Below are 25,796 nucleotides of genomic sequence, written 5' to 3' on the forward strand. Positions count from 1 at the left end.
CGACTCATCTCCCTGGTCCCGGATTCTGCCAGTCATTTCCGCCAATTCCATATAGTCGATTACTTTCATCTGCCATTCTTCCAGGGTGGGTAGATCTTGTGTCTTCCAATACTTTGCGATGAGTATTCTTGCTGCTGTTGTGGCGTACATAAAGAAATTCTATCCTTCTTTAACACCAATTGGCCGACTATGCCCAGGAGAAAGGCCTCTGGTTTCTTAAGTACCTTTTTCAGTTCATTATAGATCATTTCCCAGAAAGCCTTAATCCTTGGGCACGTCCACCAAAGGTGAAAGAATGTACCTTCATTGTGTTTACATTTCCAGCACTTATTATCGGGCGAATGATATATTTTTGCAAGCTTGACTGGTGTCATGTACCACCTATATATCATTTTCATAATATTCTCTCTTAAGGCATTACATGCCGTAAATTTCATACCTGTGGTCCACAACTGTTCCCAGTCAGCTAGCATTATGTTATGTCCCACATCTTGTGCCCATTTAATCATAGCAGATTTAACCGTTTCGTCCTGAGTATTCCATTTCAACAGCAAGTTATACATTCTTGATAATATCTTAGTTTTGGGTTCTAACAGTTCTGTTTCCAGTTTTGATTTTTCCACCTGGAAGCCAGTTTTTCTGTCCAAATTATAAGCCTCCCTTATTTGATAATAATGAAGCCAATCTCGCACTCTATCTCTTAATTTCTCAAAACTCTGCAATTTCAATTTGTCACCTTCCTATTCCAAAATCTCCCAATACTTCGGCCTTCAATTTAATTTTTTTAAATTTTTAAACAAATGTGTCATTCCACAAACAGCCCTGTGTTCTCTGATGCCTATAACCATGTTCCATCAATGTTGTGTATGTAATAAAACTACGTTGATTTATTGAAACAGATTGATTGAAAAGTAGTGATTTTTTTTTCTTGTCTGTGTTGCTCTCTTCAGACATGGGCTGTCAGGTTGTCCATGACAGAGAGGTGAGATCCAGATCTCAAACAAGTCTGCCTTTAGAAACCTCCTACCCCTTGCAATACTACAGTGCAGTCATTAAATGACTAATGATACATTTTGGGGAAAGCTGTTAAAATATTTCTGAGTATTATGATAGAATTGTTGTTTCAGAATCCAAAGGGGTATGTTGTTTTGTCGTAAGGCCTGCTTCATGAAAAAGCTTTTTTCCAAAACAAAAAAACTTGGGGGCATTGCCACCATATGTGCATAAATGAGCCAGTGACATTACAAATTCTTGAGCTGATATATTTTTAGTCATCTTATTCAATAAGTCATCTTATTCTTACATTTTAAGCCATTTTACTCAAATATAATCTTATATTGGGAGCTTGGCACTGGAAGTAGGTGGCTAAGTCCTCCTGCCCTTCCTTCATCACACCACCTTTGCTTCTCAGGTATTAGGTAGCCCTAATATCTTTCAGAAAAGCAACACCCTTAGACTGTCCTTTGCATTTCTTTTATTATTATTACTTAAGAATTTTCTCAAATTTTAATACATACATATGTTAATTGCCTTTAAACACCCTCATTCACTCTACAGAATACCCTAATTGTTATTTTCTGCTGCTCACAGTTCAGGTCCTTCTTGTAAATCTATCTGACTGTTATACCTCTTCAAGTACTCTACAAAGGGTTTCCACTCCTTCCTTAGCAGTGTCCCCTCTTGATCCCAAATTTTTGCTTTCATACTTGCCAGCTCCACATAATCTATTGGTTAATAATAATAATTTATTATTTCTACCCCACTCTTCTGGCTGGGTTTCCCCAGCCACTCTGGGTGGCTTTCAATAGAACATTGAAAACAGAATAAAACTTCAAACATTAAAATTTTCCCTAAACAGGGCTGCTTTCAGATGTCTTCTAAAAGTTGGATTGTTAGGAAAAGGAGGGGACATTTTATCATATGTGGTGGGATTGTAAGGTAATTTTAAAAATTTGGGAAATGATATACAACGAATTGAAGAAAATGTCCCATTTAACATTTGTTAAAAACCTGAAGCATTTATGTTAGGGATTGTAGGGAAAGATCTGCCAAAAAAGCTGAAAAACATCTTCATGTATGCGACAACGGCCGCGGGAGTTTTAATAGCACAAGGATGGAAGACTGAAGAAACCCCAACTAAAGAATCATGGCAAGAAAAATTGATGGACTATGCAGAACTGGCAAAACTTGTTGGTTTCTGCTCTCTTCACTGTGCAGCGAAAGTGCTTGTCACGAGACAGATGTTTACATTCCACAGTCAATTGCTGTTGGAGTTTCTCACGGGAAAGGAGACTGGATGTGACGTACACTGGTTTCCTGTTTTTCACTGTTCTCACAGTGTTCTCTCCGTGCTTTAGAGGAGAGAGGATGCTTTCTCTGCTCCGGCAGAGGCAAGATGTTTTTCTGTAATCTACCAGCTTTGAAGTGTAAATAAAGTAATATAGAGTATGTGGCACGTACTCCTCATCATTCCGCTATGCTTGGGACACTGCAAATTCAACATTCCTGGTTATGGGGCCCAGAAGAAAACGCAGTCATCTTGAGAATGGAATTTAGAATTCGAATCAGAATGCCGGCAAAAGGATCGGAATGCAGAGGGACGGATCGGACGGTATCTGCTCTGCGCATCAAGATGATTGATGAGGTATGTGCTCATGCTCCGGGCAGCCTGTCAGCTTCTATTTAATGGCTTTATGGCTGGACTCTGAACTTTTAAGGCCATTTTGCCGGGCACAGGCAAAGGCTCAAAAGAACAAGCTCCTATGCTGGGGGAAACCGAAAGTACCTTTTAAAAGTGCTTTTGGAATAAAGCAGCTGCAGCAGTGACGCAGCATGATTTAAAGCAGCAGAGATGATGCAGAAGGCTAATGCCAGAGTCATGATGGCTAGCTGCAGAAGGCTGGCTGATGCAAGTGGGGAATCTGTGGCCACTCAGATTGCTGATCCAATTGCTCAGCTCACAGTAGCCTGTGATACTGCCATGATTCAGAATGAAGCAGACCGCCAGGGTGATAGCTGCATGGGAAAGGGGGAGTCTTCACAGACGTCATCCCAGAGTGCAGTGGAACCACCAGATGGCGCCAAAGCTTTGAAGGCAGTGAAATGCTACTCGTGTGGACGTCTAGGCCATATGAAGAGGGAATGCAGATATCCCAGGGCCAAGACAGAGCAGCGCAGCGAAAGCTCATCGCGTGGAAAAGGCCAAAGCAAAGGCAAAGGTCCGGTGTCCAGGACAACGCAGCACAAGGCAATGGTCTCACGCTTCGCTCCAAAGGTTGCAAAGGTCCAGAAGACGTCTAGATCTTTCTTCGTTGTTGATTCAGCGGCGACCCACCACATGTGCAACGCTAAGCGACTGTTCATGTCTTTTACACCACAGGAAGGTGCAATTCACCAGGCGGATGACCACACAATCCCCAGTAAAGGCTACGGAACTGTTGTTCTTCACAGTTTGGACTTATCGATAAAAGATGTGCTTTACGTACCAGATGCCAAACATAATCTGCTCAGCGTTGGACAGCTGAATGAGCGGAAAATTGACGTTTCCTTTAAGAACAAAAGGTGCATCATCACAAAGAAAAATGATTATGTATTGCATGCTGAATATGTTGATCGTTTGTATGTTTTGTATTATGATGATGTTGTGCAGGATGACACTTGTTGCATTGCAGGTTCCAACAAAAGTTTGCATGCAGAATGTATTCACGATTTTCCCCGCAAATTTGGTCATTTGAATTTTGAGGCAGTATCTAAAATGCCTGCCTTGGTTGAAGGTATGACTATTAAACCCTGCAGGTACCACATGAAGTGCAAGGCATGCGCAGCAAACAAGGTGAAAATGGCTGCGAAAGGTAAGGTGTCTAGTAGGCAAGCTACAGAACCATACCAAATTGTTCATGCTGATTTAGTTGGACCACTAGCGCCCTCTTTGGGTGGAAACAAGTACTTCATGGTTCTCATTGATGCATTTTCCAGGTATATTTATGTGTATAATCTCAAGCAGAAATCAGAGGCTTTTCCAAGGTTCAAGGAATTCTGTGCTTGGTTGGAAAATGTGCATGGTAAGAAGATAAAAATTCTTTTCACTGATCGCAGGGGGGAATTCACTTCTCAGCAGTTTGAAGCTTTTCTGTCTGAGAAAGGAATTCAACACGATTTGTCTAGTCCTCGCTTGCCATGGCAGAATGGGCTTTGCGAGAGGGCAAATCAAACATTGCTTCAAGGGTTAAAAACCTTGCTGCATGATGCAAATCTTCCAGAGTGTTATTGGGCCGAATCTCTCTCGTGTTTTGTTTACAGTTATAATCGCAAGTTATCTTCAGCGATTGGTTGTACCCCCTATGAGAAGATGTTTGGCAAGAAACCATACATCAAACACATGAAAATTTTTGGTTCTGACATGTGGGTTCACTCACCACAAAACTCCAAGTTAGACAAGCGTGGTTTGCATGGTATCTTTCTAGGTTATCAGAAAGGTTCTTACAGAATAATGATGACTGACTCTAAGACAATTAAGCTCACAAGAAGTGTTGAGTACAATGCCAAGTGGGGGGAGAATGTGGGAATTTTCCAATGTTATCCTGATGACAGTGATGAGACTGAGGATAGTCAACATCAAAAGCAACCGCAACAACCCACACCCACTGATGAAGGTTCTGATTCGGAGTCTGAAACTGAATCGGGTGATTCAGAGGATTTCAAGAGTGCGAAAGCCTCTATGCGACCCTCTGAAAGCTCTGATCAAGAATTGGAGGAACCATTGTTCACAATAGGTCACTTTTCTCCTAAGAAGGAAGAGGAGTGTGTTGAAGACCTAAGGCTAATTCGTAGGTCACAGAGAGCCACAAAAGGCAGACCTCCAAAGAGATTTGCTGATGAGTTTGCCAAGATAGCAGTAACAGCTGTTAAAAGCTCCAAAAAGGTATATGAACCTTCAAGTTTCCAAGAAATCCAGGATTTGGATTCAAAGGAAGCTGAGCCATGGTTAAATGCCATGAAGGCTGAGTTTGATTCCTTAGAAAGGAACAAAACATGGGACCTTGTTCCAGTAGTTCCAGGAATGAAACTGCTTGGAAGCAAATGGGTCTTCAAAGCGAAGACAGATCAAAATGGCAAGATAGTCAGACACAAAGCCAGATTGGTAGCCAGAGGTTTTGCACAGGTACCAGGTGAAGACTATCACAAGACCTACTCACCCACAGTGAGGTATGAGAGCATTAGGCTTATGCTCAAGCTAGCTGCAGAGGAGAATCTACACATTAGTCACCATGATGTGAATACAGCTTTTCTGTACGGATCTCTAGATGAATCACTTTATATGCTTCCACCTGATGGCGTACAGGTAAAACAGGGATATGTTTGTGCTCTGAAAAAGTCCCTTTATGGTCTCAAACAAAGTGCACGGTGTTGGCACACAAAACTCACTGAAGTATTGTTTTCTCTAGGTTTTAAGCAAGGAAAAGCTGATCCATGTGTATTTGTCAAAGAGGAGGGGCAAAAGAAACTGTATTGTTTGTTTTATGTTGATGATCTTTTATTCTTTTGGGAAGATGTCACAATGTACAATAACGCCCTAGCTCAACTGAAAGAACACTTTGACATGAAAGATCTTGGTGAGGTAAACAACTACCTATCTCTTGAAATAGAGAGAGATCAAGCTGGTAACATTCTAGTACACCAATCACGGAAAATTGCTGATGTGTTAGGCAAACTAAACCTGATGGATGCTAACCCTGTAGACACACCGATGACAACAGGTTATCAGGTAGATGACACTGAAGAAGCATTTTCTGACACTACACTGTACAGAAGTGTGCTAGGCAAGCTAAACTTCATTGCCAGATGTTCAAGACCAGACATTGCTGTTAGCTGTAATTTGCTAAGCAGACAAGTCAACAATCCTACTGTTAAGGATTGGAAAGCTCTGAAACGTATAGCACGCTATTTGAAAGGCACTATGCATTACAGACTGAGATTTAACAATCAGAAATCTGGTGGTCTTGAGATATTTGCAGATGCAAATTTTGGAAGTGACACTACAGACAGGAAAAGCACGTCTGGAGTTTGCTATATGTACAATCAGGGTCTATTTGATTGGTCATGCAAGAAGCAAACAACAGTTAGCTTAAGTACTTGTGAAGCTGAACTGAATGCACTGTCTTATTCACTCAAAGATTGTGAATGGTTGTTACAATTGTGCAAAGACATGAAAATTCCTGTCAAATGTCCAATCCAGGTTTACCAGGACAACAAAGCATGTTTGGCTTTGCTGAATTCTGAAGGTTGTAAGCAAAGCACGAAGCACTTGCAATTGAAGTTGCAACATGCTAGGGAACGTATTCAGAAGGGACTCGTAACGGTGTCCTATATGCCAGGTAATGAAATTCCTGCTGATGTATTGTCTAAGATTGTATCAAGGGATCAACACTGTACCTATGTGCAGAAGTTGGGTTTGTACTGATATTGTACGAACACGCTGCCCAGTGATGTTCACAGAAAGGGGGAGGATGTTGGTTTCTGCTCTCTTCACTGTGCAGCCAAAGTGCTTGTCACGAGACAGATGTTTACATTCCACAGTCAATTGCTGTTGGAGTTTCTCACGGGAAAGGAGACTGGATGTGACGTACACTGGTTTCCTGTTTTTCACTGTTCTCACAGTGTTCTCTCCGTGCTTTAGAGGAGAGAGGATGCTTTCTCTGCTCCGGCAGAGGCAAGATGTTTTTCTGTAATCTACCAGCTTTGAAGTGTAAATAAAGTAATATAGAGTATGTGGCACGTACTCCTCATCATTCCGCTGTGCTTGGGACACTGCAAATTCAACAAAACTGACATACAAGCTACGGGACAAGGATAACTGTGACTTTAAATGGGAATGGGAACGAATGGGACTTTAAATGGGAATGAATGGGAACCCTTTACAAAGTATTTGAAAATGCAACAAAGCGAACTGGACTCCTTGGCTGACTTTGAATAAACATTCACAAACTTTTTATTGATAATAATCAGCTAAATAGTTTTAGGATTTATACAACTGTGTAACATGCAGAAAATAGCATTTTTAGAGAAATCAAAGACTGGAACTGAGGGAAGTCAGGGGGTGTGGGTGGGTGGGTTCTGTGGGGGGAGGGAGGGAAGGGGGGAAAATGGGGGGAATAAGGATGATATGTTTTTGGATAATATGTTTTAATTTTGAATAAAAAAGTTATTAAAAAAATAGAATAAGTCGGATTGTTGTTTATTTCCTTGACATCTGATGGGAGGGCATTCCACAGGGCGGGCGCCAATACTGAGATGGCCCTCTGCCTGGTTCCCTGTAACCTCACTTCTCACAGTGAGAAAACTGTCAGAAGGCCCTTGGAGCTGGACCTCAGTGTCAGGGCTGAACAATGGGGGTGGAGACATTCCTTCAGGTATACTGGATCGAGGCTGTTTAGGGCTTTAAATTGTGCTCAGAAATGTACTGGGAGCCAATGTAGTACTTTCAGGACCAGTGTTATATGGTCTCGGCGGCCACTCCCAGTTACCAGTCTAGCTGCCACATTCTGGATTAGTTGCAGTTTCTGGGTCACCTTCAAATGTAGCCCCACATAGAGCGTGCTGCAGTAGTCCAAGTGGGAGGTAACTAGAGCATGCACCACTCTGGTGAAACAGTCTGCGGGCAGGTAGGGTCACAGCCGGCGTACCAGATGGAGCTGGTAGACGGCTGCCCTGAACAAAGAATTGACCTGTGCCTCCATGGACAGCTGTGAGTCCAAAATGACTCCCAGGCTGCACACCTGGTCCTTCAGAGGCACAGTAGCCCCATTCAAGACCAGGGAGTCCCCCACACCCTGTCCCCCCAAGACAGTACTTCTGTCTTGTCAGAATTCTACCTCAATCTGTTAGCTGCCATCCATCCTCCAACCACCTCCAGGCACTCACACAGGACCTTCACTTCCTTCACTGGTTCTGATTTAAAAGAGAGGTAGAGCTGGCCTGAATCCCGATTGGAAGGGATCAAAATGGTCCGCATCCTCCAGGCATGCCTGGAGTTGTTCTGCAACCATCCACTCAATCACCTTTCCCAAGAATAGAAGATTTGAGACTGGGCGATAGTTGGCCATATCGGGCGGGTCCAAAGGTGTTTTTTTAAGAAGCAGTTTAATGACCGCCTCTTTCCGTGGGGCTGGGAAGTATTCACCATTCTGCAGTGCCCATCGCCCAGCCCTTCCTGGCTCGCTTTTATTAGCCAGGATGGGCAAAGATCAAGGAGACAGATAGTTGGTTTCACTCGTCCAAACAGCCTGTCCACATCCTTGGAGGTAACAGATTGGAACTGATCCCATGCAACTTGACTAGACAGGACTCTAGCACTTTCCCACCCCAGCCCTGCTCCCGTGGTGGAGTCTACCTCATTCCGAGTCTGAGCAACTTTAACTGCATTTTTTTTTTTTTTTTTTTTTTGCAAAATCATTGCAGGAGATCTTGGGGGCCTTATCAGGCCCCAATGGCACAGGTGGTTCCATTAAATTACAAACCACCTTAAAGAGTCTCCTGCCTGCTGTTTTCTGCAGATGCAATAGAGGCAGTAAAGAAGGTCCTCTTCAACGTCACTATTGCCACTTGGTAGGCTCAATGTTGAGCTCTAACCTGTGTCCGGTCCGATTCAGAATTAATTCTCAGCCACTGGTGCTCTAGCCATCTCAATGATTGTTTCATTGCCCTCAGCTCTGGGAAAAACCATGGGGCTGTCCAGGCTCCATGCAATTGGAGAGGGCACTTTGGAGCCAGGCAGTTGATAGCCCTACTTAACTCTGCATTCCAGCGGGCCACCAGGGAATCAGCTGAAAGGCCATCAACATAGGATAAAATATCTCCTACCACTCTCTGGAAACCATTTGGATCCATTAAGTGGGGGGCGCGGACCATCCGAATCGGTCCCACCTCCCTGCAGAGGGGATGGGTCGCAGAGATGTCCAGTTGCACCAAGAAGTGATCTGACCATGGCACTTCTTTTGTTTCACTTTTACTTAGTGTCAGATCACCCACATCCATAGAGGTAAACACCAGGTCTAAGGCATGTTTAAGGTTTATTTTGCTACTCCTCTTTAGTTGGGATTTCTTGGTCTTTTCACCTTTGTGCATAGATTATTCAATCTGCTGTTGTCGCATACAAGAATAGATTAAGTAGCTTCTTGGGGATATCAGAGTTTGTTACTCCTAAGAGGAAGGCCTCTGGTTTGGTGGGGGGGTGTCTAATATTTTTTTCAGTTCCCCATAAATTATTTCCCAGTATATTTGGCTTGCTTACACGCCTACCACATGTGGAAGAAGATGCCCTACATCTTTTGGCATTTCCACATGACTTGGTTCCCTCCTCCCCCCTCCCCCCCCTTGCATTTCACTTTTCACTCAAGAAAAAGCTGCATACAACACACAAAGCCATTGGTCAATGGAATTGGCAGTGTCACCAACTCTTCACAGCCCTGTTTTTTTTCTCCTTTTTTTTTATTCAGGCTGTGACCCCTATAAATGGCAGAAGAACATATATCTTAAATAACTGCAAAAACACTCTTTTGCAACTAAAGAGATTTCCCCCCCACAAAAAAGATTGCATGCAGTTCCCTATGACTTGGGTCAAGAAGGTATGGAGAGCACAGCTACATCAGGACAGAAAATGGCTGCTGTCAACATGGACTATGAACTATTTATTCCAGCTTCCTCATCTCCTTGTCACCCTATTTCCTTACTTCTTTAATAGTTCAGGAAAGGAGTAAGAAGCACTTGACCTCAACTACCTATATGGCCTATCTTTTGCAATATTATAGAAAAAATAGAAGAAGGACACACTCAATAATCATAATAATAGTGCACATTACCAAACAAACTGCCTATGTTCTTTTGCACTAAATCAAATTTTAGCAAAGCAAGAATTCATCATTTAATAATTAATAATAATAATAATAATAATAATAATAAACCCCCAAAATATTGAACATTTGTATATATGTGTACACACAATATATACCTCAAAGCACACACTCACCCTTGTATGACTGATTTCTTTTGCCATGAGGGATTCTGCTAATACTCAGAATATAACCATCGTCTGTCACCACTTCATATTCCTCACTGGGATATCCTCTGAAAGAAATAATTTCGCTCTGCAGGGTGGAGATGGTGTGGTTGGACAGGTTAACAAGCAACTGTAAGATGTCTACAGACCACTGCTTTTTTCTAGAAAAATAGGTGCTGGTACTCACCATGAAGTTGTTATAGTAAGTCCTATACTTTTAAACAAACAAACAAACAAACAGAGGTGCCGGTACTGTGTACCCTTGAGTACCCCCTGGAAAAAAACACTGCTAAACACTTATTTTCCACATGATAGAATTGATAACTGGAGTGTGCAGATGGGTGATAAGCCAGATAAGGTAGTAAAACAATCTCGTGCCATCACTTATTTGTCAGTTCCAAAGAAATCCAAGAACTGATTACCTGCCTCCCTCTGCTGAAATTAGAAAAAAGGGAGCCTTTTGTTGCAGAATGTCTTCCCAGGATACCTTCCCAGCCAATTGCTGCTGTTGCTGCTGTTCTACATTTTTATGGCTGTTGTTCCCAAACTCTCCCCTTCCCTTGGACCACTTGAAAATTGCTGAGGGACTTGGTGGTCCACTGAATGATTTTTGTTCTTGCTGCTGAACAATTACAATGCACTGTGCAGGATGCTAGAGTTGCTACTGCAGAGCACCTAATTGATGTTCACAGAGCACTGGTGTTCCGTGAAGCAAATGTGGGGAATTTTATTGAGATTTAAAAATAAAATAAAATTCCAAGCTGCCCTGAGCAATGATGCATTGGGAGGGCAGGGTACTACTTCAAAATATTATAATAAATATTTTCTTGTCCCCTAAAACCCCAGCAGTCCATGGAAAATTAACTTCAAGGATGTGGCGTACAGCACCATTAAGCAACACTAATTGTCAAAGATGCCTTGAGGTAAGAAGATGAGAAAGGAAAAGGAAAATGGCTTACAATATTCATAGTCGCTTCTGGGTCTACGCTTCTTCTTTTCCACAATATTCCTGAACTAATAAGCACTTGGACCAAGCCTGCCCCCATTATGAAGAGCCATATCATTGATTGGCGTGGAAGCAAATCCATCTTTGAGCCCAGATATACAAGACTGCTCCTCAGTCACCGAGAAGATGTATTTAGGTTCCGTGGAATGAAATGACAGACAACATGACTTTAAATAGGTTGACATTATTTGTCAAGAGCAAAGAACACCTACCTGGAAAAACAAGTCATGATATGATTGGTTTGGTCTTGCATAACTTCCAGGATATTCCTCCAATGTAATTTTCACTGAGTTCCATTTGATGTTCTTCCAGGCAAGTAGGCAGTCTCAGTTTAACAAAAGGTTTGTCAAAGTGTAAACACTAGTTTAGTGTTCTAATTAAGAGTAAAAACCATCAATCAGCAGGTAGATGGTTCAAATTCAGTGCTATTTTTATAGAAAAATAGGTGCTGGAGCTTCCCATGAACATCTCCATTTGTTTTTTAATAATGGCAGTGACACCCACCTGAGAGGTGCTGGAGCTCACTTCCTGTGAGTTCCTGCTGGGGGGGGAAACCCTGTTCAAATCTCATTTCTTTGGGTGGTTTCAGACACATTATTGTTCTTCTCACTGTAGTCATATGGTGTTCATACTGCCCAAACATACTGGCATGATGAAAAAATACACTTTGAATATTCCTCTTTGGTTAACATCCACAATGGACTTTCTACATGACAAATACAAACATGCGAGGGCAGCCAAGTGGGAGGAGCTGGGATGGCAGACCAGAGTGGCAAAGTTCTCACTTTTCTTCACTGGCCAGGGTTAAAAGCCAGCTGCGTCTGACACTGGCAGTACAGTTGACCAAAGAGCAAACCCTGCCTCCCTCATGCTTCTGTTTTTAAACTTGTCTTAACCTTGCTTTGCTTCCTGTGCCCACTGCAGTTGACTTTGCTATGGTTCTCAAATAGTGTCCATATTCCACTGGGTGGAATCCTAGTCATCGAGTTTATGGGTGAATTAGAAAATGTAATGCTGGTGGGCAACAAAAGAGGTTTAAAGACTGTCTCAAAAAAATTTACACATCACTTGGGAAGACAGGAAAATTAATACCAGTGTACTGGAAGAAGCAAAGATCACCAGTGTTGAAGCAATGATTCTTCAACATCAACTTTGTTGGACTGGTCATGTTGTGCAGATGCTTGATTATCGTCTTCCAAAGCAACTACTCTATTCCAAACTTAAAAATGGAAAGCGTAATGCTGGTGGTCAACAAAAGAGGTTTAAAGACTGTCTCAAGGCAAATTTTAAAAAATGTAGTATAAATACCAACAATTGGGAAAGACTTGCCTGCGAGCGCTCCAAGTGGAGAACAGCCTTTACCAAAGGTATCATGGGCTTTGAAGACATTTGAACTCAGGATGCAAGGGAGAAACGGGCTAAGAGGAAGGCACATTTGGCAAATCCACACCATGATCAACTCCCATCCGGAAACCAATGTCCCCACTGTGGAAGGACATGTGGATGCAGAATTGGCCTCCACAGTCATTTACTGACTCATTGTTAAAACTGTTTTCATGGAAGACAATCTGGAGTGAGTGCTTGAGGGCCCTGCTCTTGCCACTTACCATCTGGCCTGGGGCGGGGCCTGAAGCCTCATAAGGACTGCGTGGTGCTTGCTGCCTGCTGCCCAGGAGGACTCCCCTGAGTGAGTGCTTGAGGGCCCTGCTCTTGCCACTTACCATCTGGCCTGGGGCGGGGCCTGAAGCCTCATAAGGACTGCGTGGTGCTTGCTGCCTGCTGCCCAGGAGGACTCCCCTGAGTGAGTGCTTGAGGGCCCTGCTCTTGCCACTTACCATCTGGCCTGGGGCAGGGCCTGAAGCCTCATAAGGACTGCGTGGTGCTTGCTGCCTGCTGCCCAGGAGGACTCCCCTGAGTGAGTTCCGAGGGCCCTGCTCCTTTCTGCCACTTACCATCTGGCCTGGGGTGGGGCCTGAAGCCTCATAAGGACTGCGTGGTGCTTGCTGCCTGCTGCCCAGGAGGACTCCCCTGAGTGAGTGCCGAGGGCCCTGCTCCTCTCTGCCACTTACCATCTGGCCTGGGGTGGGGCCTGAAGCCTCATAAGGACTGTGTGGTGCTTGCTGCCTGCTGCCCAGGAGGACTCCCCTGAGTGAGTGCTTGAGGGCCCTGCTCTTGCCACTTACCATCTGGCCTGGGGCGGGGCCTGAAGCCTCATAAGGACTGCGTGGTGCTTGCTGCCTGCTGCCCAGGAGGACTCCCCTGAGTGAGTGCTTGAGGGCCCTGCTCTTGCCACTTACCATCTGGCCTGGGGCGGGGCCTGAAGCCTCATAAGGACTGCGTGGTGCTTGCTGCCTGCTGCCCAGGAGGACTCCCCTGAGTGAGTGCCGAGGGCCCTGCTCCTCTCTGCCACTTACCATCTGGCCTGGGGTGGGGCCTGAAGCCTCATAAGGACTGCGTGGTGCTTGCTGTCTGCTGCCCAGGAGGACTCCCCTGAGTGAGTGCTTGAGGGCCCTGCTCTTGCCACTTACCATCTGGCCTGGGGCGGGGCCTGAAGCCTCATAAGGACTGTGTGGTGCTTGCTGCCTGCTGCCCAGGAGGACTCCCCTGAGTGAGTGCCTGAGGGTCCTGCTCCTTCCTGCCACTTACGACCTGGCCCAGGGCAGGGCCTGCCAGGCCTCACTAGGACAGTGTTACTGCAGGAGGGGCACAGAGTGTTTTTAAAATGTTTTTTAAAAAATTCTTTTGGATTTTTTGTATGTGGGGGGTGGGGGTGGGATGGATGTTTGGTTGGGTTTGGGGAATTATTTTTTTTAATTTTTTAATTTTGATGTTTTTGTAATTTTTAAATTTTTTGTTTGTATTGTTTTATTGGTTTTGTTTGTTTGTATAAGTTGTTATTTTGTTCTTAGGGGGAGGGGTCAGGGCTGCCGGGGAGTGGGCCCCAGCCCACAAAATGGCTGGGGCATGTTCCACAGGGGGGGATGCACTGGGACAACCGATCTCAGTGATCACGGGTAGGAGGAGGAGTTACGCTAAGACCAGACCATGTCATTACAGAGGAGGCAGGTTTAGTCGTTGTCTGAGGACTATTCCTGCCTCCGGGTCTGGTCCTGACCGGATGGATACTAGAATCAGCAAGGGATACCCACATGACCTGAAGGTGCTGCTGTGCAATGCCAGGTCAATGATTCATAAGACCACTGCCATCCATGACTTGATCATGGATGGAGGACTTGACCTGGCATGTGTAACAGAGACTTGGTTGGATGAAGCAGATGGGCCTGTCCTTGCCGCTGCTTGTCCACCAGGTTTCTCTTACGCACAGCAACCCAGGTCATGTGGGCGGGGAGGGGGGGTTGCAGTGATTTTTAGAAAGTCATTAGTTTGCACCAGGCATCCTATTGGGAAGACCCAGTTTTCTGAGTGCATGTTCTGGAAGTTGGGCAATAGGGGCAGTACAGGATTCCTTTTGGTGTACCGACCTCCCCGCTGCACCAAGGATTCCCTGCCCGAGCTGCTTCAGGTCGTGGCGGATGTTCTCCTGGAGACACCTAGCTTGGTCGTCCTAGGGGATTTTAACATCCATGCCGACACGACCTTACAAGGGGCAGCTCGGGACTTCGTGGAAAGCATGGCCTCCATGGGGCTGTCCCTGAATAAATCTGGCCCAACCCATAGCCACGGACATGCCTTGGACCTGGTGTTTACCTCTATGGATGTTGGTGATCTGACACTAAGTAAAAGTGAAACAAAAGAAGTGCCATGGTCAGATCACTTCCTGGTGCAACTGGGCTTCTCTGCGACCCATCCCCTCTGCAGGGAGGTGGGACCAATTTGGATGGTCCGCCCCCGCCACTTAATGGATCCAAATGGTTTCCAGAGAGTGGTAGGGGATGCTTTATCCCATGTTGATGGCCTTTCAGCTGATTCCCTGGTGGCCCACTGGAATGCGGAGTTAACCAGGGCTATTGACTGTTTGGCTCCGAAGCGCCCTCTCCGATTGCATGGAGCCCGGAGAGCCCCGTGGTTTTCCACGGATCTGAGGGCAATGAAACAATCTTTGAGACGGCTAGAGCGCCGGTGGCGGATAACTCATTCCGAATCTGATCAGACACAGGTTAGAGCTCAACGTCGAGCCTACCAAGTGGCGATAGCGACGGCGAAGAAGAATTTCTTCACCGCCTCTATTGCATCTGCAGAAAACAGCAGCAGGAGACTTTTTCAGGTGGTTCACAATTTAGCGGAACCACCTGTAACATTGGGGCCCAGTACGGGCCACATGTTCTCCTGCAATGATTTTGCAAAGTTTTTTGCAGATAAAATCGCTCAGATTCGGGAAGAAGTAGACTCCACCGTGGGAGCAGGGCCAGGGCGGGAGAGTGCTAGAGTTCTGTCTAGTCAAGTTGAGTGGGATCAATTCCAATCTGTTACCTCCGAGGATGTGGACAGGCTGCTTGGACGAGTGAAACCAACCACCTGTCTCCTGGATCCTTGCCCATCCTGGCTTATAAAAGCTAGCTGGGAAGGACTGAGCGATGGGCTTCGTGGGGTGGTGAATGCTTCCCTCCGTGAGGGAGCCTTCCCAGACCCGCTGAAAGAGGCAGTTATTAAACCGCTTCTTAAAAAACCATCTTTAGATGCGGCCACAATGGCCAACTATCGCCCAGTCTCAAATCTTCCATTCTTGGGCAAGGTGATAGAGCAAGCGGTTGCCGAACAACTCCAGGCACGCCTGGAAGAAACAGACCATTTGGATCCCTTCCAGTCAGGATTCAGGCCTCATCATGGGACTGAAACTGCCTTGGTCGCACTGGTTGATGATCTCCGGCGGGCTAGGGACAAAGGTGAGAGCTGTTTCCTAGTTCTGCTGGATCTCTCAGCGGCGTTTGATACCATCGACCATAACATCCTTCTGGACCGTCTTGAGGGGCTGGGAGCTGGGGGCACTGTCCTACAGTGGTTCTGCTCCTTCCTCCTGGGCCGTGTTCAGAAAGTGGTGGTGGGGGATGAGTGTTCAGACCCCTGGGCTCTCATTTGTGGGGTGCCTCAGGGTTCTGTCCTCTCCCCCATGCTTTTCAACATCTACATGCAGCCGCTGGGAGAGATCATCAGGAGGTTTGGGCTGGGTGTTCATCAGTATGCAGATGATACCCAGCTCTACCTCTCTTTTAAATCAGAACCAGTGAGGGCAGTGAAGGTCCTGTGTGAGTGTCTGGAGGCGGTTGGAGGATGGATGGCGGCTAACAGATTGAGGTTGAATCCTGACAAGACAGAAGTACTGTTTCTGGGGGACAGGAGGCGGGCAGGTGTGGAGGATTCCCTGGTCCTGAATGGGGTAACTGTGCCCCTGAAGGACCAGGTGCGCAGCCTGGGAGTCATTTTGGACTCACAGCTGTCCATGGAGGCACAGGTCAAATCTGTGTCCAGGGCAGCTGTTTACCAGCTCCATCTGGTACGTAGGCTGAGACCCTATCTGCCTGCGGACTGTCTCGCCAGAGTGGTGCATGCTCTGGTTATCTCCCGCTTGGACTACTGCAATGCACTCTACGTGGGGCTACCTTTGAAGGTGACTCGGAAACTACAACTAATCCAGAATGCGGCAGCTAGACTGGTGACTGGGAGCGGCCGCCGAGACCATATAACACCGGTCTTGAAAGACCTACATTGGCACAATTCAAAGTGTTGGTGCTGACCTTTAAAGCCCTAAACGGCCTCGGTCCAGTATACCTGAAGGAGCATCTCCACCCCCATCATTCTGCCCGGACGCTGAGGTCCAGCGCCGAGGGCCTTCTGGCGGTTCCCTCATTGCGAGAAGCAAAGTCAGGGAACCAGGCAGAGGGCCTTCTCGGTAGTGGCGCCCACCCTGTGGAACGCCCTTCCAGCAGATGTCAAAGCGATAAATAACTACCTGACATTCAGAAGACATCTTAAGGCAGCCCTGTTCAGGGAAGTTTTTAACGTGTGATTTTACTGTATTTTTGGTTTTTATGGAAGCCGCCCAGAGTGGCTGGGAAGGCCCAGCCAGATGGGCGGGATATAAATAAATTATTATTATTATTATTATTATTATTATTATTATTATTACTCGGCTACGAGTGATTGCCAAAGAGTAAGAGAGGTGAATTAGTGCATCACCCTGACCTAAACCAGGTGAACTTGGGGGCAAACCGTAAGAGGGGTCCAGGTGGAAGTCGCTGTCCAGAAGTCAACTGGGGGGACATGGGCCATAGAGCTTCCAATGGCAGCCTGGTGATGACTACCTCAGTAGATCTTAGGGAGGCCATAATCCTTGGCAGGGCCCTTGTAGTAAAGTTAGTACATTTCAAGAAGCTGTTCTTTGGTCAAGCAGAGAACAAGGCCTTGTGGGAAATCAGCAAGCCACAAGAATTATGGGAACTAGGTCATGTTGCTTTAACCCGCAGACCAGCAGGCTCCAAGGGTGTAAAATGTTTATTACGGGAGAGGAATTCTCTGGTTAATTTGAAGGTTTGACACCTGGGGTTAAAGTTATTTTTTTAAAATGAATATTCACCCAGTGTTGTTATCTGTCCTTTAATTGCCTGAGAATGTGCATCTGCATAAGCTCCACAAAGCTCCACGGAAGGAAGGAAGGAAACACCTTTGATCTAGGTTCTGGAGCCCAGCTGTCACAAGTTAAAATTATTAGCCCACAAGCTGGTCATTGGAGAATTTGAATGTAACCAAGGATTGTGATTGGACCTGGGGGTTCTGGTTCCACATGCAAATTGGGGATAAAAGATCTCGAGAATGGCTGGAAAAGCGCACTCTGCAACTTGCAACATTGCCGGGCTGTTAGCAGCGCACCTGGCTACAGTCGTCGTCCTCTTTGTGATGGAGATTCCTGTTTGTCTTTGAACGCGGATCATCTGAAGGACTTTGAATTACCTAGGTGTTAGAAGTGAGTATTAGTCAGTTATATTCTACAATGTTGTTGTTTTTTCTTAGCTTGTAATCCACAAAAGAAGTGCCTGCTTTTTAAGCATGTTATCCTTATGTTTTTAAAATAAATTTTAAGAAAGAAACTTTTCTTGTTCTGTGTGCCTATCCGGAGGGGATGCCTAACTTCTTGGTTGCGCTCTACCTGAGAATTTCTGTCTGCAAGTACGTGGAAACAACTTGTAGAGTGGGGTAACCAGCAATAACGGGGCACGGCCTTCTCCCTGGGTCTGTGGCTCTGGGTTCCCCGAGACAAAGGGAGTGGTGGCAGTATTACCAGTTCTGTTATGTTCTGATTCTGAAAAATAAAGTGTCTGCCAGCCCTGCTCCAGAAACCTGGCCCAGCCGGAGAGCAAAGGCAGGTGAGGGAGGGGCGAGCGGCTGGGGACCTTTACCACAGCCCTGTTCAAAATTTCAGCCCTCCGTCATTCCTCTGACAGGAGGTTAAAATAGATGTACAGTTGTACCTCAGCTCCCAAACACCTTGGGAGTCAAAATTTTCGGCTCCTGAATGATTGAAAACCGGAAGTGAGTGTTCCAGTTTTCGAACGTTATTTCGAAAGTTGAATGCCTGACGGGGCTTCTGTGGCTTCCAATTCTGCAGCCAATCAGAAGCCGTGCTTTGGAAGTCAAGTCAAATGTTTCAGAAGTCGAACGGACTTCCGTAATGGATTCTGTTCAACTTCTGAGGCACAACTCTACACAAAATGGCTGAGCCAAAGTCCACCTATAGTTGTAATCAATAAAATTGTGTCCATTTTTTATGTGTGTGTATAATATTTATTAGTTTTTAATTAAAGGTAAAGGTAAAGGTACCCCTGCCCGTACGGGCCAGTCTTGACAGACTCTGGGGTTGTGCGCCCATCTCACTTAAGAGGCCAGGGGCCAGCGCTGTCCGGAGACACTTCCGGGTCACGTGGCCAGCGTGACATCGCTGCTCTGGCCAGAGCCAGAGCCAGAGCCAGAGCCGCACACAGAAACGCCGTTTACCTTCCCGCTGGTAAGCGGTCCCTATTTATCTACTTGCACCCGGAGGTGCTTTCGAACTGCTAGGTTGGCAGGCGCTGGGACCGAGCAGCGGGAGCGCACCCCACCGCAGGGATTCGAACCGCCAACCTTTCGATCGGCAAGCCCTAGGCGCTGAGGCTTTAACCCACAGCGCCACCTGCGTCCCCGGGAGTTTTTAATTACAATAATCCAATAAGAGCCACATTATCACAATTCCAAATTACAATACAATTTAAAAAGTCAATTATTCAAATACAGAATTAAACAATTTTGGGTGACGTCCCGTGTGCTGGACTTCAGGGTAAAAAGTTCTTCTTTCTATCTGCTTCCATAATCTTGATTAGTCCAATTACAACAGTTCTGGTCTCAATCCTTTATTTAACAGCCACTGATTTCATAACTTTCATTCGTAATTGCATATTTAATAAATTTTATTTCCGCAAGAGGAGTTTATGTCCTGTAAATTTCTGTGTGAGATGTTAAGCTTCCATTTGTTTCTTCATTCTTCTTGTTGTAATCCAGTAATAAAGCATCTCTGCTTCCACTTTTCATTGCGTCACATGCTATTTTGTTTGTCAAAGTCTAACAAAAGGGCTTGTTATCAAGCCATAGCCCTGGGCAGGTCTCCAACTTATCTTTCTCATCCAACACTCAGCCACTAATGATCTGGCGCCCCACCAAACCAATCAATCAAATGTTTATTCGGCTTTACACCCATCATGAAACACAACACAACAAAACAAATGAAATAAAACAGCGGACTCCTACAAGCTATGGTAGATCTTCAAAAGCATAGCCCTAATTGCGATTCAGTGGAAGCCCGGAGCTTTAAAACGTATCAATATTCTCACACAGTTCCATTTTTGTAATAATCCATAGATATTATCTTGTTCTCATTAATTCCTCTTGCTTTCTTAAAAAAAAATATTAATTTTTTCCAACATTCCAATAACAAACAAATACTTTTTGCTCTGCCAAGCTTGTGACTTCCCTCCATCCCTTCAACCGTTTTTTTTTTATTTTCAGGTCTTTATACTGCACTTAAATTGTGGTTCGAGGACCCGTTCACTGCATAGTGGAATGAAAACACAAGGACACGTGATATAAGGTTAATGGGCAAGAAAAGGCCACAACTTTATTGATTACAGCAAGTGAAAAGGTATTGGCTTAGGCATTGGATTACGTCAGCTGACTCCACCCACTCGGAGAGGGGTGAGTCTAAAACAGGGGGGTTTATTCACCAGTAGGTGGAGCCTGTTGATGCTAATCCAACTATAAGCTCTCCCCTGATGTCACCGAGGGTAGTGCCATGGCCTCCCGCCACACAGGCATCGGACAGAATACACGACCGCCGGATTCCTTTAACGGAATACCCAAAAATTGAAGGCGTAGGCGATGGCCACACCTAGCCCTTCGACACACCACAAACACATTATTCCAATGCCTAACCTACCCACCAATACCATGAAAGTTGTGACGATTGCTACGAGGTAGGCAAAAAAACCAAAAATCCTAATGCCAAATGGAAAAATTCCTACCAGGCCCCCTGGACAACCAGGGCGACCAACCTAAGGTCCATAGCAAGGCCAAAAGAAAACTGAGACCCTGAGCTCTAAGGGAGTGGAGGGTGGGTAACTCGTGACAGGACGATGAAGAGTGAGGCCGGGAGGCTGGCGCCGCAGCAATTTACGCTGCCGTACACGCCCCCTCGAAGGCACCTGGTTGGGTGCCTGTCAGTGGGCGTGGGCACCAGCCAGGTGAGTGGGAGGCAGGGGGCTAACACCCCCTGCTTGAGGTGGAGACTGGCTCCCGCCCACAACCCCTCCCCTCTTTTGCAGGAGGAGAGTCTTTTTTGACTTCTGACCTTTGTATCCTTATAATCGACTCTGTCTCTTTGGTCTAAAAAGTTTTTAAAATTTTCATTGCAGGGTTTTTCAATCCCACTAGTGTCTTCACATTTTTAGAGTAATTATTCATATACCAAATACATTTATTCCAGTCTCTTTGAATTTTTTAGTCATCTTGGTTCTGGATTCTACTGGTTAGCTTGGCTAATTTCACATAGTCCATCATATTCATCTGCCACTCCTCAATCGTTAGTAATTCCTGCAATTTCCGCTTTGGGGCTAATAAGGTTCACCGCTGTCGTGGCGTACATAAATAATCTTTTATCTACCTTTGCAATTTCCTCTCCCATCAAACCCAGCAAAAATGCTTCTGGTTTTTTGGGGAAGGTATATCTCAACATCTTTTTTAACTCATTGTAGATCAGTACCCCAAATGCTTTTACTTTATCACAAGTCCACCACATATAATAAAATCTCCATCTTTCTCTTTACATTTCTTTGCCTTAGCCTTTACCGATTTAACATTTATCCTAAAATAGGGTTACCAGATGTCCCCAGTTCCTGGGGACAGTCCCCAGATTCACCAATCTGTCCCCGGACAAAATCTGTCCCCGGAATGTCCCTAGATTTTAATTAATGTCCCCAGATTTATGCCTGGGGACTTCCGGTGAGGTAACATGGTGAGCGCCATGGCAGCAAGCAGCACTGGAGGACCCGGCCACGTCAAAGTTCCAGCCAGCCAATCCGCTGACTGGGGGGGGGCTATTTAAACAGAGGTACAAGCCAGAGAGCTTCCTTCTGGCTCGCTTCCTCGATCAACACTTGCCCCAAACTTGTGCAGAGCTGCCCGTAGCAGAAGAGCCCACAGTGCTCTTCTGCTGTGGGCTCTGTGTGCCCAAGTTGGGGGGGGGGTGAGTGAGGCACTGAGGTGAAGAAGAGGAGGCACTGAGGTGAAGAAGAGGAGGAGAAGCATAGAAAAGAGCTGTGCCATATTGCGAGAGAGGGGGGGAGAGAGGGGGGGAGAGAGAGAGAGACAGACAGACAGACAGACAGACAGACAGACAGACACGGAGTGCGGCTGTGGCTTCTCCTCACAGGAACAAAGAGGTGTGAAAGTGAAGGCTGGGGGGGGCAGGGGGAGGAAGGAAGGCAGGCGGGAAGGATTTTTAGGAAGTCATTAGTCTGCACCAGGCATCCTATTGGGATGACCCAGTTCTCTGAGTGCATGTTCTGGAAGTTGGGCAATAGGGGCAGTACAGGATTCCTCTTGGTGTACCAACCTCCCCGCTGCACCAAGGATTCCCTGCCCGAGCTGCTTCAGGTCATGGCGGATATGCTCCTGGAGACACCTAGTTTGGTTGTCCAGGGGGATTTTAATATCCATGCCAACACAACCTTAGAAGGGGCCGCTCAGGACTTCATGGAAAGCATGGCCTCCATGGGGATGTCCCTGAATAAGTTTGGTCCAACTCATAGCCGCGGACATGCCTTAGACTTGGTGTTTACCCCTACGGATGTTGGTGATCTGACACTAACTAAAAGCGAAACAAAAGAAGTCAGCCATGGTCAGATCACTTCCCGGTGCAACTGGACTTCTCCACGACCCTTCCCCTCTGCAGGGAGGTGGGACCGATTCAGATGGTCCGCCCCTGCTACTTAATGGATCCAATTGGCTTCCAGACAGTGGTAGGGGATGTTTTATCCCAAGTTGATGGCCTTTCAGCTGATTCCCTCATGGCCCGCTGGAATGCGGAGTTAACCAGGGCTATTGACTGTCTGGCTCCGAAGCGCCCTCTCCGATTGCATGGAGCCCAGACAGCCCCGTGGTTTTCCCCAGAGCTGAGGATGATGAAACAATCGTTGAGACGGCTAGAGCGCTGGTGGCGGAAAACTCATTCTGAATCAGACCGGACACGGGCTAGAGCTCAACATCGAGCCTACCAAGTGGCAATGGTGACGGCAAAGAGGGCCTTCTTTGCCACCTCTATTGCATCTGCAGAAAACAGCAGCAGGAGACTTTTTGAGGTGGTTCGCAATCTATAGGAACCACCTGCACCACCAGGGCCTGGTAGGGACCCTAAGATCTCCTGCAATGCTTTTGCAAAGTTTTTTGCAGATAAAGTCTCTCAGATTCAGAAGGAGGTAGACTCCACCGTGGGAGCTGGGCCAGGGCGGGAGAGTGCTAGAGTTCTGTCTAGTCTTGTTACATGGGATCAATTCCAATCTGTTACCTCCGAGGATGTGGACAGGCTGATCAGAAAAGTGAAACCGACCACCTGTCTCCTTGATCCTTGCTCATCCTGGCGGATAAAAACAAGCTGGGAAGGGCTGAGTGATGGGCTCTGCAGGGTGGTGAATGCTTCCCTCTGTGAGGGAGCCTTCCCAGACCTGCTGAAAAAGGTGGTTATTAAACAGCTTCTTTAAAAAAATCTTTAGACCCGGCCAATATGGCCAACTATCGCCCAGTCTCAAATCTACCATTCTTGGGCAAGGTGATTGAGCGGGTTGTTGCCAAACAACTCCAAGCATGCCTGGAGGATGCAGACCATTTGGATCCCTTCCAATCGGGATTCAGGCCTCACCATGGGACTGAAACTGCCTTGGTTGTGCTCGCTGATGATCTCCGGTGGGCTAGGGACAAAGGTGAGAGTTGTTTCCTAGTTCTGCTGGATCACTCATGAGTTGACATTTTTTGTAATTTGGACATATTTAGGTCATATTGAATGAACTAAAAAAATCCTCATGCAGAAATAAACTAGGTTCATTTTCTTACTGAATTCTTTGCATCCCTCAGGTCTGAATACTGAAATGGATTATAGTTGCTTTTTGTGAATGTGTACTAATGTTTATATGTAGAACACCTGAGCATGGGCTAAGTTTGATTTATCTCTGTAGGACGAGTGGATTACCTTGAGAGAAAAAATTGTATCTGTGGAATGCTATTACTTTAGATCTGAAAATTGATTACATTTATGTATGAGTTTACATGTATAACATCTGAGCATGGATTGCTTTACTTCTGTTGTGCCATATGGGTCACTTTAAGAAAGAAATTTTGCATCTGTGGATTGCCAACACCTGTTACTCATACCGATATTGTGCTTGTCCATATAATCCTGCTTTGTAGCAGCCACTGCTTACTGCACCACTACTATGCTATAAGATCCACTATCCTGTAATATTACATATGGTATATACAATTGTTTATGGTTTTCTATATTATTTTTGCTGTAAAAAATATGTGAGATTACAATGTTGTATTTATTTGCATTACCTAGAGCCTGTTCTACTGATGAAGCCTAGGATGGTGAAACAAGGTTAATATTCCAGAAATCCTTGTCTTAGACTCTGTGAAAGGATTCTGTGGAACTGTAACAACCCTTCATGTGGATTATTGGACTCTATGAACAAACAGGTGGAATAGATACTTATACATGTATGAACCTTATGCATGAACTGACTAGAAAAGGAACTGATCCACTGGGTCTTCTGCTTTTTTCCGTTGAACTTTATGAGACTTCCGTTGAAATCTACAATTTGTTACAATGAATATTATACCTTATTTATTCAAAAGTACAGCTGGTTATGTCTTGTGTGTTTATTGATTACTGTTACACATGCAAGTCATCACAAGCACCTGATTGTGCATAAAGTAAAACAAATAAAATGGATCACCTCACATCATTGTGACATCAGGTGATTGAAAGTTGGAGGAGATAACATTCCAGCCTGCTGATGAGATCCACTCCCCCCCCCCACTGCTCTACACTGACTGGCAGCAGTTCTCCAGGGTTTCCAACGTGTCTCTTTCCTGCCCCTCCCTGGAGATACTACAGGTAGAACATGGAACCTCCCTGGGGTGAAGCAAGTGCTCTACTACTGAGCTAAGGTCCACCAAGGACAGTAGTCTAATACATCCTGAGAATCGGCATTCCAGCAACTAGGAGCTGACATCAGTGCAGGTATTGAAAGTCACTTCCAATTGTGCTTGGTCTCAAGGTGCCAGTCTTCCAGTAAGTGTGACATACCAAGTTGCTTTCATTTACTGTTTTGGAACATCTGAATGTCTTCCTAATTCTGTGATGGGCAGTGGGGGTGGCATTCAACTTAGTCATGTTCATTAATTTCAACAGATCTACTCTGCATAAAACTTAGTTCAATACCACCCAAAGCATGTTTTCATATTGCCAATTCCACAGATGTTAGCAAAGAACTTGTCTCCACCCCACACTGCAAAACAAAGTTTGGGAAGATCAGAGTTCCTTTCTTCATGACTACTGTTTTTAGAAGTCACTTGAGTTATGTCTCAACACCTCCATTAAAAATGCATGGATTTAAATAATGATAATCAGTTCAAAAATGTTATTTCCAAAGGGATTATTTTGTGTGAACAAACATAGGGAATTTTCCCCAAGGTGAATTTAAAAAAAAATTGTAGTAGTTATAGTTGTTGTCGTTGTCATCATCATCATCATAGACTGATGGTGATGGTTTCTTGGAGGACTATTTCAGGATCCCAAACTCACTCATAATTCTGCATAAACTCAATTATCTCTTCATACAAGTGCTGTGGGGCATCAAGGCCCAAGAAGAAATCTGTGTGTTGCCAGTCAGGAATCATCTTGTGGTAAACTAAGTTTGAGACCTGAGGCAACCACCGGGCAATATTCTTTGGGGTTGAAACCCAGTCGTTCCCACCATTCCAGAGAGCTGTTGGAGCAGTCATTTTTTTAATATCATAGGAAGGTGCTGTTTCCTAAAAAAGAGGGGGAAATAACAGGTTAAAAAATAGTTTGTAAGTTAGGACTTTGCAGAAACTTCATGATCAAAGCAAACACACACACACGTTATGGGGAATATAAGTTGAGCTGTTAATGTGCATAACAACTGGACGTTGTGCAGATTTGCAAGGTATCATAGAGAA

The 25,796-nt window shown here is 45.4% G+C and overlaps 1 protein-coding gene and 1 long non-coding RNA gene across 5 annotated transcripts in view; one reads left to right on the forward strand and one right to left on the reverse strand.

Moving 5' to 3' along the window:
- LOC307216339 overlaps positions 1 to 25,796 on the forward strand; it is a 265,091-nt gene that overhangs the window by 202,336 nt on the left and 36,959 nt on the right. The gene's annotated exons all lie outside the window — the stretch shown is intronic.
- The window catches only part of LOC307216280 (putative lysosomal acid lipase/cholesteryl ester hydrolase), a 73,435-nt gene that overhangs the window by 16,250 nt on the left and 31,389 nt on the right, over positions 1 to 25,796 (reverse strand). Inside the window, exons 1-2 of one of the 4 annotated variants that reach the window (XM_079976426.1) lie at positions 11,014 to 11,230; positions 10,025 to 10,142 (exon numbers count right to left, since the gene is read on the reverse strand). The exons of 1 other annotated variant lie outside the window; for it this stretch is intronic. In XM_079976426.1, the coding sequence (XP_079832552.1) occupies positions 10,025 to 10,142; positions 11,014 to 11,142 (247 nt within the window). In that variant the 5' untranslated portion in view covers positions 11,143 to 11,230. Of the gene's footprint in view, positions 1 to 10,024; positions 10,143 to 11,013; positions 11,231 to 24,455; positions 25,629 to 25,796 lie in introns of those variants that run through there. 2 more of the 4 variants (XM_079976423.1, XM_079976425.1) reach the window with 2 other exon arrangements.

Source organism: Podarcis cretensis (assembly GCF_951804945.1).
Source record: "Podarcis cretensis genome assembly, chromosome: 5".
Classification (NCBI taxonomy): domain Eukaryota; kingdom Metazoa; phylum Chordata; class Lepidosauria; order Squamata; family Lacertidae; genus Podarcis; species Podarcis cretensis.